The sequence below is a fragment of the Apodemus sylvaticus genome, chromosome 21, assembly GCF_947179515.1.
Source record: "Apodemus sylvaticus chromosome 21, mApoSyl1.1, whole genome shotgun sequence".
NCBI lineage: Eukaryota > Metazoa > Chordata > Mammalia > Rodentia > Muridae > Apodemus > Apodemus sylvaticus.
This window is the reverse complement of record NC_067492.1, coordinates 55019569-55037480: the sequence shown is the minus strand read 5'-3', so window position 1 is coordinate 55037480 and position 17912 is coordinate 55019569. Positions and strand designations below refer to the sequence as shown.

The following is a 17912-nucleotide window of genomic DNA, read 5'->3' as shown; positions in this document are numbered from 1 at the left end:
CCTGTGGCCTTTAAACCTTGAAGAAAAGTTACTAATATAGTTTCTGTTTTGCAACTTTTATTTATGTAGAAGATCCTGTTGTTGGTCTACTATTGATTAGTTCTGCACATTTGCAGAATGAATTTGAAAATATCTGCGTTTTACACTTTTTCACATATTTTTCTTTTGAAAATCTGTAACAAATATCTTTATTTTTATAGTTTAAAATGTATTTCTCTTGTTTTGTAGGATATAACAAACATTTTAGTTAGTGATGACACAAACTTTAAGAAAAGTTTGCTAGAAGATTCTGATCATTTCTCAGTTTGCGAAATTATTCCACAATTTGTTACATTTGTTTGTACTTAATCTGATCTCATCTTAAGTCCCATGTGGAATCATGTGCAATTCATTCCAGACACTCACTTTTTGTCCTCACCACTCTCTAACCTTCCTCCTCTTTCCCGTCCAAAAATGCTTGTCCTCTGCTTTGAAGGAGTGCTTGCCAAATCTGCTCACTTGGTATTCTGTACTGCCACACACACTCCTACTGCTTCTAAACAACATTTGAAGCCTTCTACTTACATTTTTTTCTTTGTATTTCAAGAATTGACAAATGGGACCTCATTAAATTACAAAGTTTCTGTAAGGCAAAGGACACCATCAAAAGGACAAATCGGCAACCAACAAATTGGGAAAAGATCTTCACCAGCCCTACATCAGATAGAGGGCTAATATCCAATATCTACAAAGAACTCAAGAAGTTAGACCCCAGAAAACCAAATAACCCTATTAAAAACTGGTGTACAGAGCTAAACAAAGAATTTTCATCTGAAGAACTTCGGATAGCTGAGAAGCATCTTAGAAAATGCTCAATTTCATTAGTCATTGGGGAAATGCAAATCAAAACAACCCTGAGATTTCACCTTACACCAGTCAGAATGGCTAAGATTAAAAATTCAGGAGACAGCAGATGTTGGCAAGGATGTGGAGAAAGAGGAACACTCCTCCACTGCTGGTGGGGTTGCAAACTGGTACAACCACTCTGGAAATCAGTCTGGCGGTTCCTCAGAAAACTGGGCACGTCACTTCTGAAGGATCCTGCTATACCACTCCTGGGCATATACCCAGAGGATTCCCCAGCAGATAATAAGGATACGTGCTCCACTATGTTCATAGCAGCCCTATTTATAATAGCCAGAAGCTGGAAAGAACCGAGGTATCCCTCAACAGAAGAGTGGATGCAAAAAAATGTGGTATATTTACATAATGAGTATTATTCAGCCATTAAAAACAATGAATTCATGAAATTCTTAGACAAATGGATGGAGTTGGAGAACATCATACTAAGTGGGGTAACCCAGTCTCAAAAGATCAATCATGGTATGCACTCACTAATAACTGGATACTAACCTAGAAAATTGGAATACTCAAAACATAATCCACACATCAAATGAGGTACAAGAAGAACGGAGGAGTGACCCCTGGATCTGGAAAGACTTAGTGTAGCAGTATAGGGCAAAACCAGAACAGGGAAGTGGGAAGGGGTGGATGGGGGAACAGGGGGAGAGAAGGCGGCTTATGTGACTTTCGGGGAGTGGGGGGGGTCCTGAAAAGGGGAAATCATTTGAAATGTAAATAAAAATATATTGAATAAAAAAATGCTCATTTAAAATTTTATTTTTCTCACGACTTTTACTAGTTTTTAATCTTATTTTTTGCTTACTGTATTTAATAATGATGATAATTATTATTATAGCATTATTAATAAAATAACAATAATTATTATCAATATTATTAATTATAATTAATATTATTATATAAATAATATAAATAATAATAATAATTATTATTACTACAACAACAGTGATAAATTTGACCCCTGGTCTACTAGAATATTTTTAGAGGAGGCTTGGAAGATGCTTCATCAAATAAGAGCACCTGGGTTCAATTCCCAACACCCACTGCAGTTCACAACCATCTATAACTCCAGTTCTAGGGGATCCGATGTCCTCATATAGGTTTCAAGGCACCAGGTGTGCTCATGGTAAGCGGCAATATACATAGGCAAAGCAGTCATATATATACAATGAGATAAAAATTTAAAAACTAAAAATATTTTTTGTATTTAATTTTCTTTCCTGGAATTTTCGACATGAGACCATATTCGTTTTCTGTGGAACTATCAGCCATTTATAAATCACACACTATCCATCTAGTTTAAACTCTGACAATGGTATCAGACTTGGTCTGTCAATTCTATGCATAACTGTTTTCTGAATATAGTCCCAGAGGCAAGAAAAATACAATTAATATCCCTGGACTTAGCATATGTGTAGTTCTGGTTCTTTCTAACGACTAATGGTGAATCAAGTTTGTCACCTTTTCTAGTTATTGATGATCCCTGAATTCCTGCTCCAATCCATGTCCCTTACACTATGATCTACTAGTAGCTTCTATCACTACTCTGTTCCTCCCATATGCTCATATATCCCTTGGTTTTATAAATACACTTGTAATTATATGTAAGGCCCACCAGGAGAATTCAAGGTTCTCTCTCTCTCTCTCTCTCTCTCTCTCTCTCTCTCTCTCTCTCTCTCTCTCTCTCTCTCTCTCTCTCTCCTCTCTCATTTCCAGAGTCAGTATGTCAGCATCTTGGGAGATGCTATTGAGTCAACTATTGACCTTGCCTTGTGTCTCAATGTGGTAGGTGTCAAATTCAGATCTGAGTTCACACATCTTATCAGTTGTCTACACTAGGGGATGGGAGGTACTATATGTACTCCTCTGCGAAATGAGGACAGAATCCACACCCTTGACTCTTAGGGTTACTGTTCAGATTAGATCAGGAAGTGTGTGTGGGTGATTAGTTTTGCAAACTACATTTTCAGTACAGATTAAATCACATTACCATGGATGTAGGCCTGCATAGAGAGAAGGAGTTCTATTCCAAGGGAGTGACCACAGTACAGCATGTGATTTTTCTTCAGCATTTCTCATTTTCTTAAGGTGTGTCAATTACCCACTTTTGCATATATCTTTTTCTCCACCGTCCCCAATAATCTTTAAATGTCAACCTACAACACTCAGGCTCGGCTGAGATAAGATCTTTCTTACTCCACTTCTTTTTTCTTAATTAGCACTACCTATTTGGGGCATGACAAATTATAATCTTCATTATGCATTACTGACAAATCTGTCACATTCAGCCTTTGCATGGCGTGTTCTCCTAACAGGTTTATTGCAAACCTTCTTCCACTTGGAGTTGTTTTTTTTTCTCTTGTGTTAGAGTTGTGGACTCCAAATAGATTTTGATAGATGTGAAGGGAGAGAGAGAGAGAGAGAGAGAGAGAGAGAGAGAAACACTATCTCTTTCCTTCCTCCCTCCCTCCCTCCTTCCCTCCCTCCCTCCCTCCCTGTCTCCGTGTCTCCTTCCCTCCCTCCCTCCTTCCCTCCCTTCATCTAGTAACACTATGAATAATGTTACCATCCATATATCAGACTAACATTAATTAAATTTCCCATTGCTGTGATAAAATATAATTGATTAGAGGCAACTAAAGAAGGGCTAACTGTGTCCCATAGTTTGCATATAGTCTGTCTTGGTGGTGGAAGGGGGGCAGGGAGAGCAAACAGGTTTAGCATTGAAGGCAGGAGTGTGGGGCTTCTGAACACATTGTTTCCAAACACTGGTGCTAAGCTGATGTCCTCCTTATTCTTATTTTTGCCTGGGATGCTGGTCTGTGCCGTGGCATCGTCCACATCTAGGATGAATTGTCTCTCTTCAGCTAAATCTCCCTGGAGACACTCTCAGAGATACCTGGAGAGGCATGTCTCCTCAGTAATACCAGATTCAGTAATAAAATGACTTAAGTTTTGTGTCATGTAAAACTTTAATAAATAAACAGAATTTTTTATTAATCAATTTTTATAGAGGTCTCAGCCATAAACATCAAAATATTGAGGAATATTGTTTTTCTTCTACATCTTTATTTTTCTTGAATCTATTTCAAACCAGTTCATTTTATTCAAACAAAAGAAGGTGGCTATGACAATTTTAGAGCACATAAATTGTTCACTTCATTTTACAAAATAATACATATGAATTAGTTTAAATGGACAATTTAGCCATTTATTCTAAAAATTCAACTAATATAGCAGAATTCAGCTACCCAAGCAACTTTTTTGGGTTTGATTATTCAAATGATTAAGATGCTATTTGTCAACTCTAGGTTACCATCCCTTTTAATTATATAGATAATCAAACTAAGAACTGCTAATTCTCTCTCCTATTAATTGTTTGTAATTACCTACAGATTAAAACTGCATGTGTAATTAACTCTAAGAATTAATTGATACAAAGGGATTGATAGAAAGGAAACAAAATGAGCTTAGCATTAAAGAGGCTCTGGGGACCCAGGACCGCTAAATCCATTTGGTTCTGTCATGTCCTAATAAAGATATATTGGTTTCTTGTTGGGGCATTCTTCAGAGGCAGCTGCATGCCCTGTTACTTCACAACATTTAGTTTCTTGGTTGAGTGAAACCTTCTATGCAAAGTTTGAATTGCTGTGGTCTTTTGCCAACGTTCAGATGAACTGAACAAATCTGTTGTTTCTGACGTGGAGGAATGCTTACCAGTGTTCTGTGAATCCTTCGAGTAATTTAAATTTCTAAAACAGCTATGCTCATTAGGTTTCAGAGACGTCTTCCACCTGTTTAAATAATTGGCTCATGTAAGTACATAAATTTGGATAAAAGTGAAAAGTCTTCCACCTGGAGAATACTTAGAAACTATTACCACTATAATTGTGAAGATATTAAAAACTAATGAAGGGTTATCTGGTAAAAATATTCTGTCTCCCAAAAGATGGCACTTTAAAATCCTGTGAAAACATTTATGTCCCCTCATGAAGTTGGATTACTTGGGAGCTTGAACTTTCTTGCTTTTGCTGGTTGGCATGCCATTTAGAGTCACCGGGGCTGGGACATAAGGAACCTGTGAAGCATTTCCACTTGTGTCTAGATTGGCAGTGAGATATGCAGAAGACAGCAGAATAATATGAACTTGGTGTATTTTCCAAGAGAGAGCCTAAAATAAGAAACGAGGAAATGCAAAGTCAGGAAGACATCAGTGTGAGGAGGTCTTTAGCATTTGTTTTTAATGCTCAAGAATTGCTGCTCTTCACTGCTGCTGAGAATTTTGATGAAAATTTTAATTATTCTGCCTATTAACATACAGCCTGCTCCCGTGCAGCCTTTACACACACACACACACACACACACACACACACACACACACACACACACACACATACACACACACACACACACACACACACACCTAGATTTCAGAGTCTTCGTCTCTGTGGCATTACCTGAGAAGATTGTTGACTCTGAGAAGAATTTGTGATAATTTAGTCTGACAAATGGCTCTGGTTTTCTTTAAACTATAAGCTTATAACTTTGGGCTGACTTTGTGGAATAAACTGGGATTTGTTGCTTGTCACCTTGCATGCCAGCTTCTAAGGGAAGTCATTAGCATACATCAGTGTGTGAATGATTGCCTTGAAGATTTTAGTGGAGGCTTTACTGCTTCCTGGAGTGGAAACATTATAGCTATATTTTCTAGTGTGATACCTACATACTGGAGAAAATAATACATGGCCTTTTCAACTGCAAGAGTCTGTCTGGTGGGTAAACAGGATAAAGTATTTGAAAACTCTGAGTTCTCCTTTAGAAATAAATTGTATGGTATTAATTCCACGTGGAGCTTTGATCCATTGGTGGTCAAGAAGATCCACTGCTTTGCTCAGATAATTCTATAGTGTTTGAGTTTTTCTTTTATTTTTTCTCAATTTAATATATAATAATAATATAGATTATTGCATTTCCTTAAAATCTCTCCACACAGAAACACACATGACACACACTCAGACACATCCAGACACACCTCTCTCTCTCTCTCTCTCTCTCTCTCTCACACACACACACACACACACACACACACATACACACACACACACACACACACACACACACACACACACGACTTTGATCATGCTCACACCCTCGACTGACCTTTCTTTGACTCCTTTCTCCAACTCTCCTCTTTCACAACTACACTGGTGCCGTTTTAAGTTGCACTCCCATCTATCTTCCTGGACCCTAACAGTGCACATGAAAGGTGGCAAATGTCTTAGTATGGTTTTTTGGATTTAACATGATGATCTTCTGTTCCATATTTTATTCTGCAGATGACACAATCACATCTTTATGTTTGACTAAATCTCACTTGTGCACACTCCACATTTTTCTGTTTGTCTATTGATTGACCCCTTGACTGGTTCTGTAGCCTAGCTGTTACTTATGTTAGCACAACAGGGAAAGGTGGTTGTACAAGTTTCTCTGTAGTAAGCTGATTTTGGTTCTTTTTGGGTAAATACCAGAAGTATTATAGCTGGATCAGATAGTTCTATTTCAATTCTTTGGGGAACTTTCATATTGCATTCCATTCAGGTTCCCTAATTTACATTCGTAGTGGGTCGTCCCCATGTGACCCAGCATTGGAGTGGCACTTCTCAGTTTCTGGTTTCTTCACAGTAACTATTTGACTTGAATTTAATTTTGTACATTTATCTCTGTAGTTTTGATTTGCATTTGTCTTATGGCTCAAGATTCTAGACATCTTTTATGTATCTATTGGTCTGCTATCCTTCATTTGAAGGGTCTTTTTATATAATTTGTCCATTTATTGAGTTTATTATTACCCTTTTGGTGCTTGGATTCCTCTCCATTTTTTGTAGACTGTCACTTCACTCTGTTGTCTCTTATACTGCACAGAAGTTTTTCAATTTAGCACAAACCCTTTTGCCACTGTTGCTCTCAGTTTCACAGTTATCATGTGCAAAAAAGGTTTAAAGATCCTGGCCTAAAATGGTTGGATCTGGAAAATATCATCCTAAGTGAGGCAACCCAATCACAAAAGAATACATATGGAATGCAATCTCTGATAAGTGGATATTAATTAGCCCAGAAGCTCTGAATACCTAAGGCACAATTAGCATAACAAATGACTCCCATGAAGAAGTAAGGAGAGGATCTGGATCCCGGAAAGGCTTGATCTAGCATCAGAGGGGAATATAAGGACAGAGAAAAAGGAGGGAGGTGATTGGAGAATGAGTGCAGAGAAGGTTTATGGGACATATGGGAAGGGGGCAACTGGGAAAGGGGAGATCATTTGGAATGTAAACAAAGAATATAGAAAATAAAAATATATAATAAAAAAAATCCTGGCCTATGCTGATACCTTGAGGTGTTTTATAGTTTCTGGTCTTACATTAAGGTTTTTGAGCTGATTTGTAGAGGGGGTGGGGTGGGAATCTGGTAGTCTGGCTAAATTCTCCTACAAGTGTGTGTGCACAGTTTTCCAAGCACCATTTTTCATAAAGGGCTTTTATCCAATGGATGTTTGTGGCACCTTTGTTGAGAATCAGAGGGCTGTTAGCTGAGGTCAATTTTTTCCCCATTATTTGTGTAGCTACTTTCCTCTCAGTGCTAATGAGAAAGAGGCATGGGACCACTTCATGTCAGATATTGCCCTGACTCCAGAAAAATTCATGAACTTAAACTGGAGATTAGAGATAGGTGTTCAGTTCTCTAGAACAGGGCTTCCTAAACTTTTTGACTTGCAACCCTCTTTTGCCTCAGAAATTGTGCCACCAAGTATAGGAATCTATAAAACAGGCATAGAAATAAAATGTTTACTGATAAATCAAGACAAAATTATTTAAAACATTTCTTTGATATACATGTAACTTTACCGTTGAAGATTGAGGAGTCTGTACAATGAATTAAGTCCTGGATGAATATTTGAAACTATAAGACACAGAATATCGTCATTGTTTTTCAGAGTTGATTGATTTTTTTTTAAGATTTATTTATTTATTATATATAAGTACATTGTAGCTGTCTTCAACACTCCAGAAGAGGGCATCAGATCCCATTACAGATGGTTGTGAGCCACCATGTGGTTGCTGGGAATTGAACTCAGGACCTTTGGAAGAGCAGTCGGTGCTCTTAACCGCTGAGCCATCTCTCCAGCCCCGATTGATTTTTTTTTTACACTTTATACTGGTTAGTAGACTAACAAGTAAATAATTTAACTGAGGAACAAAATATTTGCCAGGCGGTGGTGGTGTACGCCTGTAATCCCAGCACTTTGGGAGGCAGAGGCAGGCAGATTTCTGAGTTCGAGGCCAGCCTGGTCTACAGAGTGAGCTCCAGGACAGCCAGGGCTATACAGAGAAACCCTGTCTCGAAAAAACCAAAAAAAAAAAAAAAAAAAAAAATTTCACCCTTCCTTTAATATGGCTGAATTCCATGATGATCAGAGTTTTTCCAAGGAAGAGTGAATCTGACTGTTATATCAACTTAATATCCTGAGCCAGAACTAAGGTCATTATACATTCTTAGTAGCCATACCAATATTGTTTCAAACAAGGCTGCATGATGTCAAACATGAGTTTTATTAATGCCAAGCTAAAGACAGACAGTGGATGAGACTATCAGTAGATTCCACTATTGTAAAATTAGAATTGCAGAGACATTGAAGAGACCATAATACATCAGAGTTAGCATTTTTTGTCTTGTTTGCTTTGAAATTTGGTATGAAGAGAAGAACAGGAAAATATTTACTTGGGACTCTGTGTTTCCACTCTACATGGCTGGCATTAAAAATTTATATGCATAACAGTCTACCCATACACCCTCCATGCCCTATGTATATAATTTTACATTTTTTCTTCAGTAGCCAATAGAATACTTTTCTGAATTTATATTTTCCTGATGAATGAAATAATAATATTTCATTATGAAATGTATACATATACACACATATATTTAAATGGCTAGTTCCTTGTTTTCAAAACACAAATATTATTACTCTAGTGACTCTTAAAATTCAAAATGACATTTTTTAAATGTTTCAAGATAAGATTTCCTTATTTATATTATTCTTATTATACATTTGCTTTATTTACATTTCAAATGTTATCCCCTCGAAAAACCACCTATCCCATCTCCCCTCCCCCACTTACCAATCCCTACTCCTGCTTTCCGGACCTGGCATTCCCCTACACTAGGGCATCAAGCCTTCACAGGACCATTGGCCTCTCCTCTTATTGATGTCTGAAATGGCCATCCTCTGCTCTTTTTAACTCTATGAAGAATTGAGTTGGAATTTTGATGGAGATTGCATTCTATCTGTTGGGGATCTGTTGTGGGGATTGCTTTGGGCAAGATGGCCATTTTTACTTTATTAACCCTGCCATTCCACGAGCATGGGAGATCCTTGCATTTTCTGAGATCTTCTTCAATCTCTTTCTTCAGAGACTTCAAGTTCTTATCATACAGATCTTTCATTTGCTTGGTTAGAGTCACATCAAGGTATTTTATAATATTTGTGACTATTGTGAAGGGCATCATTTACCTAATTTCTTTCTCAGCCTCTTTATCCTTTGATTATAAGAAGGCTACTGATTAGTTTGATTAATTTTATATCCAGCCACTTAGGTGAAGTTGTTTATCATGTTTAGGAGTTCTCTGGTAGAATTTTTGGGGTCATTTAAGTATACTTTCATTTCATCTGCAAATAGTGATACTTTAACTTCTTTCTTACCAATTTGTATTAGTTTGACCTCCATTTGTTGACTAATTGCTCTGGCTAGAATTTTGAATACTATATTGAATAGGTAGGGAGAGAGTGCACAGTCTTATCAAGTCCCTGATTTCAGTGGGATTGCTTCAAGTTTCTCTCCATTTAGTGTGATGCTGGCCACTGGTTTGTTCTATATTGCTTTTACTATGTTTAGGTATAGGCCTTGAATTTTTTATCGTTCCAAGACTTTTTATCATGAAGGGGTGTTGGATTTTGTCAAATGCTTTCTCAGCATCTAATGAAATGATCATGTGGGTTTTTTCTTTGAGTTTGTTTATGTAGTGGATTACATTGATGGATTTCCATATATTGAACCATCCCTACATCTCTGTGATGAAGCCTACTTGATCATGGTGGTCACTTGATCTTTGAAAAAAGAGCTAAAACCACCCAGTAGGAAAAGATAGCTTTTTCAACAAGTGGTGCTGGTTCAACTGGTGGTTAGCATGCAGAAGAATACAAATTAATCAATTCTTATCTCCCTGTACAAAGCTCAAGTCCAAGTGGATCAAGGACCTCCACATAAAACCAGAAACACTGAAACTAATAGAAAAGAAAGTGGGGGAAGAGCCTTGAGCACATGGGCACAGGGAAAAATTTAGTGAATAGAATACCAATAACTTATGCTCTAAGATCATGACTTGACAAAATGGGACCTCATAAAATTACAAATTTTCTGTAAGGCAAAGGACACTGTCAGTAAGACAAAAGGGCAACTAACAGATTGGGAAATGTTCTTTACCAACTCTACATCTGAAAGAGAGTTAATATACAATATATACAAAGAACTCAAGAAGTTAGTCAAGAAAAAAAACCTATTAAAAATGGGGTACAGACTACACAAAGAATTCTCAACTGAAGAACACCGAATAGTTGAGAAACACCTAAAGAAATGTTGGACATCCCTAGTCATTAGGGAAATGCAAGTCGAAACAACACTGAGATTCCATTCACACTGATCAGAATGGCTAGGATCAAAACCTCGGGAGACAGCAGGTGCTCAGGAGGATGTGGAAAAAGGGGAACACTCCTCCACTGCTGGTGGGATTGCAAGCTGGTACAACCACTATGTCCTCAGAAAATTGGACATACTAGTGGAGGAACCAGCTATACTACACCTGGGCATAAAGCCAGAAGATTATCCAACATGTAATAAGGACACATACTCCACTATGTTCATAGCATCCTTATTTTTAATAGCCAGAAGCTGGAAAGAACAGAGGAATGGATACAGAAACTGCAGTACATTTACACATGGGAGTACTATTCAACTATTAAAAACAATGAATTCATGAAATTCTTAGGCAAATGGATGGAACTAGAAAGTATCCTGAGTGAGGTAACCCAACCACAAAAGAACACACATGGTATGCACTCATTGTTAAGTGGATATTAGCCTAGATGCTTGGAATATTCAAGATAAAATTCTCAGACCAATTGAAGCTCAAAAAGAATGAAGACCAAAGTAGGGATAATTTGGTCCTTCTTAGAATGGAGAACAGAACAGCCATGGGAGGAGATACATAGACCAAGTGTGGAGCAGAGACCGAAGGCAAGGCCATCCAGAGACTGCCCCACCTGGGGATCCACCCCATATACTGTCATCAAACCCAGACACTAATGTGGATGCCAACAAGCATTTGCTGACAGGAGCCTGATATAGTTGTCTTCTGAGAGGCTCTGCCAGTACCTGATAAATATAGAAGTGGGTGCTGCCTGCCAACCATTGGACTGAGTACAAGGTCCCCAAGGGAGAAGCAAGAAAAAGGACCCAAGGAGCTGAAAGAGCTGTCAGCCCCATAGGAGGAACAACATTATGAACCAACCAATATCCTGAGCGCTCCCCGGGACTAAATTACCAAACAAACAGTGCACATTGAGGGACCCATGGCTCGAGCTGCATATGTACCAGAGGATGGCCTTGTTGAACATCAAAGGGAGGAGGGGCCCTTGTCCTTGTGAAGGCTGGATGCCCAGTATAGGGGAATACTAGGATGGCAAGCGGGAGAGGGTATGTTGGTGAGCAGGGGGAAGCGGTATGGGATAGGGTGTTTTCGGAGGGGAAACCAGATGAGATAACATTTGAGATGTAAATAAAATGTCTAATAAAAAATTGAAAAAAAGAGAAAGTTTCACAAGGAGACTGGAGGGAGGGATGACTCACTGGTTAACAGAACTGGTTATGCTTCCTGAAGCTCTGGTGTGATTTCTAGCACCCACATGGTATCTACCAACCACCTGTAAATAGTTCCACGGGATCTGACACCTTCCTGTTTGCTTCATGGACAATGGATTCATGGCACACAGATGTACATGCATACAAAACACTTATACAAATAAAAACTACCCCAACTTTACAGGAAGGTGGAGGACTTTCCATACCTCTGAAATGCCCTGGTCTCTATCAAAGCGTTTAAAACCTCTTTTAAAAGAGAGCACAGTAAACCACGTATTTCATTCATGACTCAATATGAATACAGGAAATTCTTTAGTGGAAGCAAATTTCAATAAGTAGCTTACAGAGAACTGGTTAGATTAAAACAACAAAAGATGTGTACCTGGAAAAGTCACATATCTTTTACTTTAACCGAGTTTTTATAAGTTTTGGGAGATGCAGAATTAAATGCTTTGATAGAGACCAGAGACTCTTGACTAAACAGACAATCATATATGAATAAAATATGCATATATTAGGATATGTGTACAGTAACATTTGCTCTTTTATGATTTTAATTTACATTTTGCTTCCCTATAAGACATTTAGTCTATGATCCTATAAATAAATAGAAACAGCTAAGTAGAACAATTATGTCTGAAGTTTCCTAATTGCTGTGTAATAACACATCATAAATATTGAGCTGATATTTTCTGAAGAGAATATATGAGTAAATATTAGGAAAGTTGGAAATCTGATATGATTTGGTTTATTTGGATGGCAAGATTGAACTAAATATTCTTTTTACAAAATAATGGGTAATTTTGATAAATAATCAGGTAAATCTCAAATCTCATCATTTTCTTTTTTCTTTTTAATTTGTTTATACATCAAATGCTGCGCCCCGTCACTCTTGCCTCACTGATACCCCCCCCCCCCCACCTCCCACATCCTCTGAGAGGGCGGCTTTCCCTGAGTATCTCCCCACCCTGGTACATAAACTCCATGCCAGGGTGGGCACATCCTCTCTCACTGAGGCCAGCTGGGAGCATACCACAGTTGCTAGCGCTCACATGGAGACTGAGCTGCACACCTGCTACACAGGTGCCCGGGCCTCGTTCAAGCCCATGCGTGTTCTTTGGTTGGTGGCTCAGTCTCTGAGAGCTCCCAGGAGTACACGTTAGTTGTCATGCTCTTCCTTTCCTTTTCTTTTTTTATGAAAAGATTGTAGCAGAATTTCCATGGAAGAAGTGAGTGCATCTGCTGCCTGGCTGTTTCCTCTTTCATAACTTCATCTATTTTACTGTTTTAAAACTTAGTCCTTAATAAGAATTTTCTGGACTTCCTTTTAGTGTACTTACATGACAGAGAAATTTTCCCTTTATTTTAATGTGTGCAATTCACAAATAGGATTTTATGTGAAGTCTCCTTAAAAAAAAATAGGAGTCCACATTGTTGGAGAAGTGTGTCCTGAGGATGAACCCATTAGCTTGCAGACAGCACACTGGGAAAGAGCTAATTAATTCAAGTCTCTCTTTGTGCAGGGCCATCGCTTCTTCATCTCTCTCTGATGAGATGACAAGATGTGATTTTAACACAGAAAAGTGAGCCCATAAAGATGATTTGCTTTCCCTCTGTATCATTAAGCACTACGATCAGTATGTACTCGTCTTAGATAAATATTATTTTAACCTCCATCAATATTTCTAGCTGACAGGACGCTTTCTGATTGGAAGAGCATCGCATCAATAAGGTCTTCCCAATTGCCTCATGAATCTGCTCAGAGTTTATCAGGATCCTCAGTGATTTTCAAGGATTATTATATGGTAAGTATTTTTTAAATATGGACATGGTATTTACTTTTTCCCCCTAGTAAACTATTGTGTCAATTTTAATGAAAAAATATGGAATTTTATGGTGGACCTATTTAACTTTTAAACTCTTCATTGAACGTCATCTCCCTAGCCATGTCTTTTCAGTTCATGCCTGCAGTCCCAGCACCTGTGAAGCTAAAGCAGGAGACTGACTGTGTGTTTGAGGCCAGCCTAGGTAACAATTCTAAGATATTGTCTCAAAATCAAAAGCAACCTCACCAAAATAGATAAATAATCTTCTCTTCCAGAAGCAAATCTTGAACTTTTTTTTTTTTAAATCATGCTTGGTGTAAAATTTACTAACCACCTTGACCCATAATATGTGCATAATATTTTATTAGAAAAGCACTGAGTCAAAGGATTGTCACATGGTTTCTTGTATATGTGATCGCACGGCTACTATTTTCTATATTATATCAAGGAGTCAAGTAGAGACTGAGGATGAAAACAACTACATGGGGCTGGAGAGATGGCTCAGCAGTTAAGAACACTGGTTATTCTTCCAGAGGTCCTGAGTTCAATTCCCAGCAACCACATGGTGGCTCTCAACCATCTGAATGAGAGTTGGTGCCATCTTCTGTATACATAATAAATAAATAAATAAATAAATAAATAAATAAAACTATTTAAAAAAAAGAAAGAAAACAACTACATGAAGTGATAATGGAAGGACTGAGAATATCCAAATGAATTTCCTGACTCCTTATGTATGGATTTTAGGATAGAGACTCCAATACAGAGCACGTGAACCTCTAGTCTGACAGTCTTTTGGGTTCTTCTACTAGAGCAAGTCCTTAGATACAGTGGTGTGAATACCACAGGAAAGTCAGCTTTAAACAAACATCTTTAGCACCAATTTTTTTTAATGAAAGATTACAGAGCTGTAACACTGTGTCTCAGAGAGTCAGTCTGTATGTCTAATGCTTCTTATATGATCTCCCCTGTGTGTAAATATGCGTGACCCCACTTTTCTTTTATCCTATATTGTTATATGTTGATGATTTATTTAGTTGTCTTCCCTTCCCATTTGCTACACTATAAAAATTATGACAGTGAGTGGTACCGGATTGATTAAACAGCAAACGTTCGTTCTTCTCACAGTCTGGATCAAGGTTGCTGGCAGCTGTTTCTTCTGAGGCATCATGGTTGGCTGCGAGGCAGCTGCCTTCTGTGTGCCCTCCCCTGGCTTTCCCTCTGTTTGCATGGATCCTGGTGTCTTCTAACTTCTGATTACATTTAATCTTAGCTTCCTAAGAGCTGTATACCCAAGATGGGCACACTGGGACTCTAGCATATTTGAAAAATACGATTTAATTCATAATTTTGTTAGATCAATGAAATATATTTGAAATGTTTCCTTATGTTGAATAGTCCCTTACATTTATTTGCTTGCTTGCTTATTTATTTATTTATTTATTTATTTATTTATTTATTTATTTATTTATTTATTGTTCTTCAGCAGTGATACATGGGTCATGGCTCACAGGCGAGAGGACAACATACAATAGTTAGTTCTTTCTTATAGTGTATAGATTTTGGGGTTTAAACCTATGTTCAAGATTAGTGGAAAGCACCTTTACCCATTCACCAGGAATAGTTCTTAACTTGCCATTTAAAAATGTTTCATTTATATTTTTCCTATAATCACAACTTTAAAATTAAGTCACATTTATCTTATGGTGTTAATTATGTTACTAATATCTTTATGAGTCTACTAAAACCAAATTTTTACAAGTCTGTTTTGGGTATGGAAATTATATGGTTTTTTTTATGGAAACTATAGACATGTCTACATTTACATGTCTTCATGAATGTAGATATGGAAGTCACAGAAACATAATTTCCTGAAAAAAGTTAAGTCATTGTTATATATTCATTATGGAAGACATGACTTAATCCATCATTGTTATAGTTTAGAAGGAAAATGTCTCCTATAGGCTGATGTGCTTAGACACTTGATTACTAGCTGTTACCATTGTTTTGATAGGTTATCTGACATTCATGGAGCTGAAACTAGATGGGAGCTAGTGAGCCTTATGGTTATAACTTGATTTTTGTTTCCTGTGCTTCCCAACTTGGTGACATGATGTAACCAGCTGTCTCTCCAAGTATCAAATAGACTTGCCGCTATGCTGTCCCTCACATTACAGACTCCACTCTCTCAAACCACGGAAAAAACCCTTTCTCTCCTAAGTATAATCCTGGTATACTTAATCCTGGTGGTATAAAATCACCAGTATAGAAAATCAGTACTGAGAAATGGAGTCACCGCTGTGGTAAACATAGTGGCTCACAAGCCTTTGGAGAGGTTCTTAGTGGGAATGTGAAAGAGTTTGGAGGCTAGAAAGGAGGGCGTGTGCTGTAAGTGGAGCTTAATGGGCCTTTCTGGTAGATGTTCAAAGACAAAAATATTTCTTGAAATGTGTATGTCAACGTGTTTGTGTGAAGTTCCAAAGAGGAAGAAGGACTCTACTAGGGAGAGAGTTCCATGTTCCTACAATGGATCTAGCTACATTCTGCCCTTGTGTTGAAAAAGTTATGTGAATTAAAAATTGATGAATTTTTGCTTGTCAAAGGAAACTTCAAAGCACTATAGCATTCAAGTTCTTTTGTGGTCCTTTCTCACTGATTTTTGTCAGGTTTACATTGGGGAAGAGCAGAAAGTTGGGGAAAATGCTAACTCTGATAAGAAAAAGTGTGCACTTGTATACATGGTTGCTGTAGAGAAATGAGCACTGTGAGAAATGGCTCGGCTTATAATGTGCTTGCCACGGAAGCATGCTGACCTGGGTTTGGACTCTCAGCGCCCACGTAGAAACCAGACCTAGTGCTGTGTGTCTGCAACCCCAGCTCTGGAAGGTGAGAAGGAGAGGGTTGAGCCTGCCCGCTGGCTCCTCAAGCAAGTCCGTGAGCTCTGTGTTCAGTGAGAGACTGTCTTAGATGTAAGGTAAATAGTGACTGTGGAAGACGCCTAACACCGACCTGTTCCCTTCACACAAATAGAAAAGGTGAGCAGTCATAACCATTTTGCATAAGTGCAGTTAGTTAATTAAGGCTGTATCTTATCTGGCACCCCTGGATTTTTCAAGGTTTACTATTAGAACTGTCTTTAATCCTTTAGAGATGGCTTTTGCTTTGTCTAAGGATTCTCCTATCCTACAAAACACTAACATTTCATGTAGAGATACAAGAATAAGTTCTAAGTTTATTTCATGTTTTGAATAAGTAAAATTATTACAGAATTATTTTATTTAATTAAAAGTGCATATCCTAAAGTAGCCTGTTCTGACTACTCTTACCACTCTGGCTGAGTGCACTCACACCCACGCTCCTGTAGAACGGCAGCTGCTGCAATCACACCCACACTCCTGCAGAACTGCAGCTGCTGTCACTCATCTTTAGTACACCTTTGTTATCAAAAACTGCCAAACCCTGTCCCTGCTGAGTGCTAATTCTCTGTAGCTCCTTTCCTGAACTCCCAGATGCCACCACTACACTTGCTGCTTGCTGCCTCTGTGACTTGACTCCTACAGGTACCTCAAATAATCAGAATCTTATAGTCTGCTTTCTCCTTTAGTGAATGGTGATGTCTTAGAAGTTTATTTTGGATTGTATTGTGTATCAGATGTAACTCCTTTCCTGGACTGAACAATACTATGTTTCAGACTGGGTATCTATCAAATGTGTAGCTTTCATCTTTTGAATGTTCAGAGTAATGTCGGGGTTCACATATCTGAATCTCTGTGTTTATTCCTTTGGAGTATGTGCCAAAAATGAGATTGCCAATTTACATTGTATTTTACATTTAACTCTTTGAGAAATCATCTTATTTTTTGTATTGTTAATATTTTTTATAGAATAAATAAAACTCTGTATCCTTGAGGAAAAAAACCACTTGAGTTATGCTTTATGGCCTCTGAAAATTAAGATACTTATGGCTTTAATTATCTTGAAAGATAATGTTATCTAAGGTAACAGAAACCCATGGTATAATATCCTATATAAACATCAAAATTTAAAATTACTTTATAATCAGATAGGCAAGACTACTGTCTCCATTTTATCTTTCAGTCTCACATCAAAATTCTGAGAATACATACAGCAGTCCTAGAGAGTACAGACCTGGCTACTAAAATCATAATAGGCAAAGCAAAGCAAAACAAAACAAAGCAAAACAAACCTCTGG

General features: G+C 37.8%; 1 protein-coding gene across 1 annotated transcript in view; it reads left to right on the top strand.

Moving 5' to 3' along the window:
- The window catches only part of Iqcm (IQ motif containing M), a 372144-nt gene that overhangs the window by 109922 nt on the left and 244310 nt on the right, over positions 1 to 17912 (top strand). The window contains exon 6 of the mRNA XM_052166437.1: positions 13563 to 13678. Coding sequence (XP_052022397.1) covers positions 13563 to 13678 — 116 coding nt within the window. The remainder of the gene's footprint in view (positions 1 to 13562; positions 13679 to 17912) is intronic.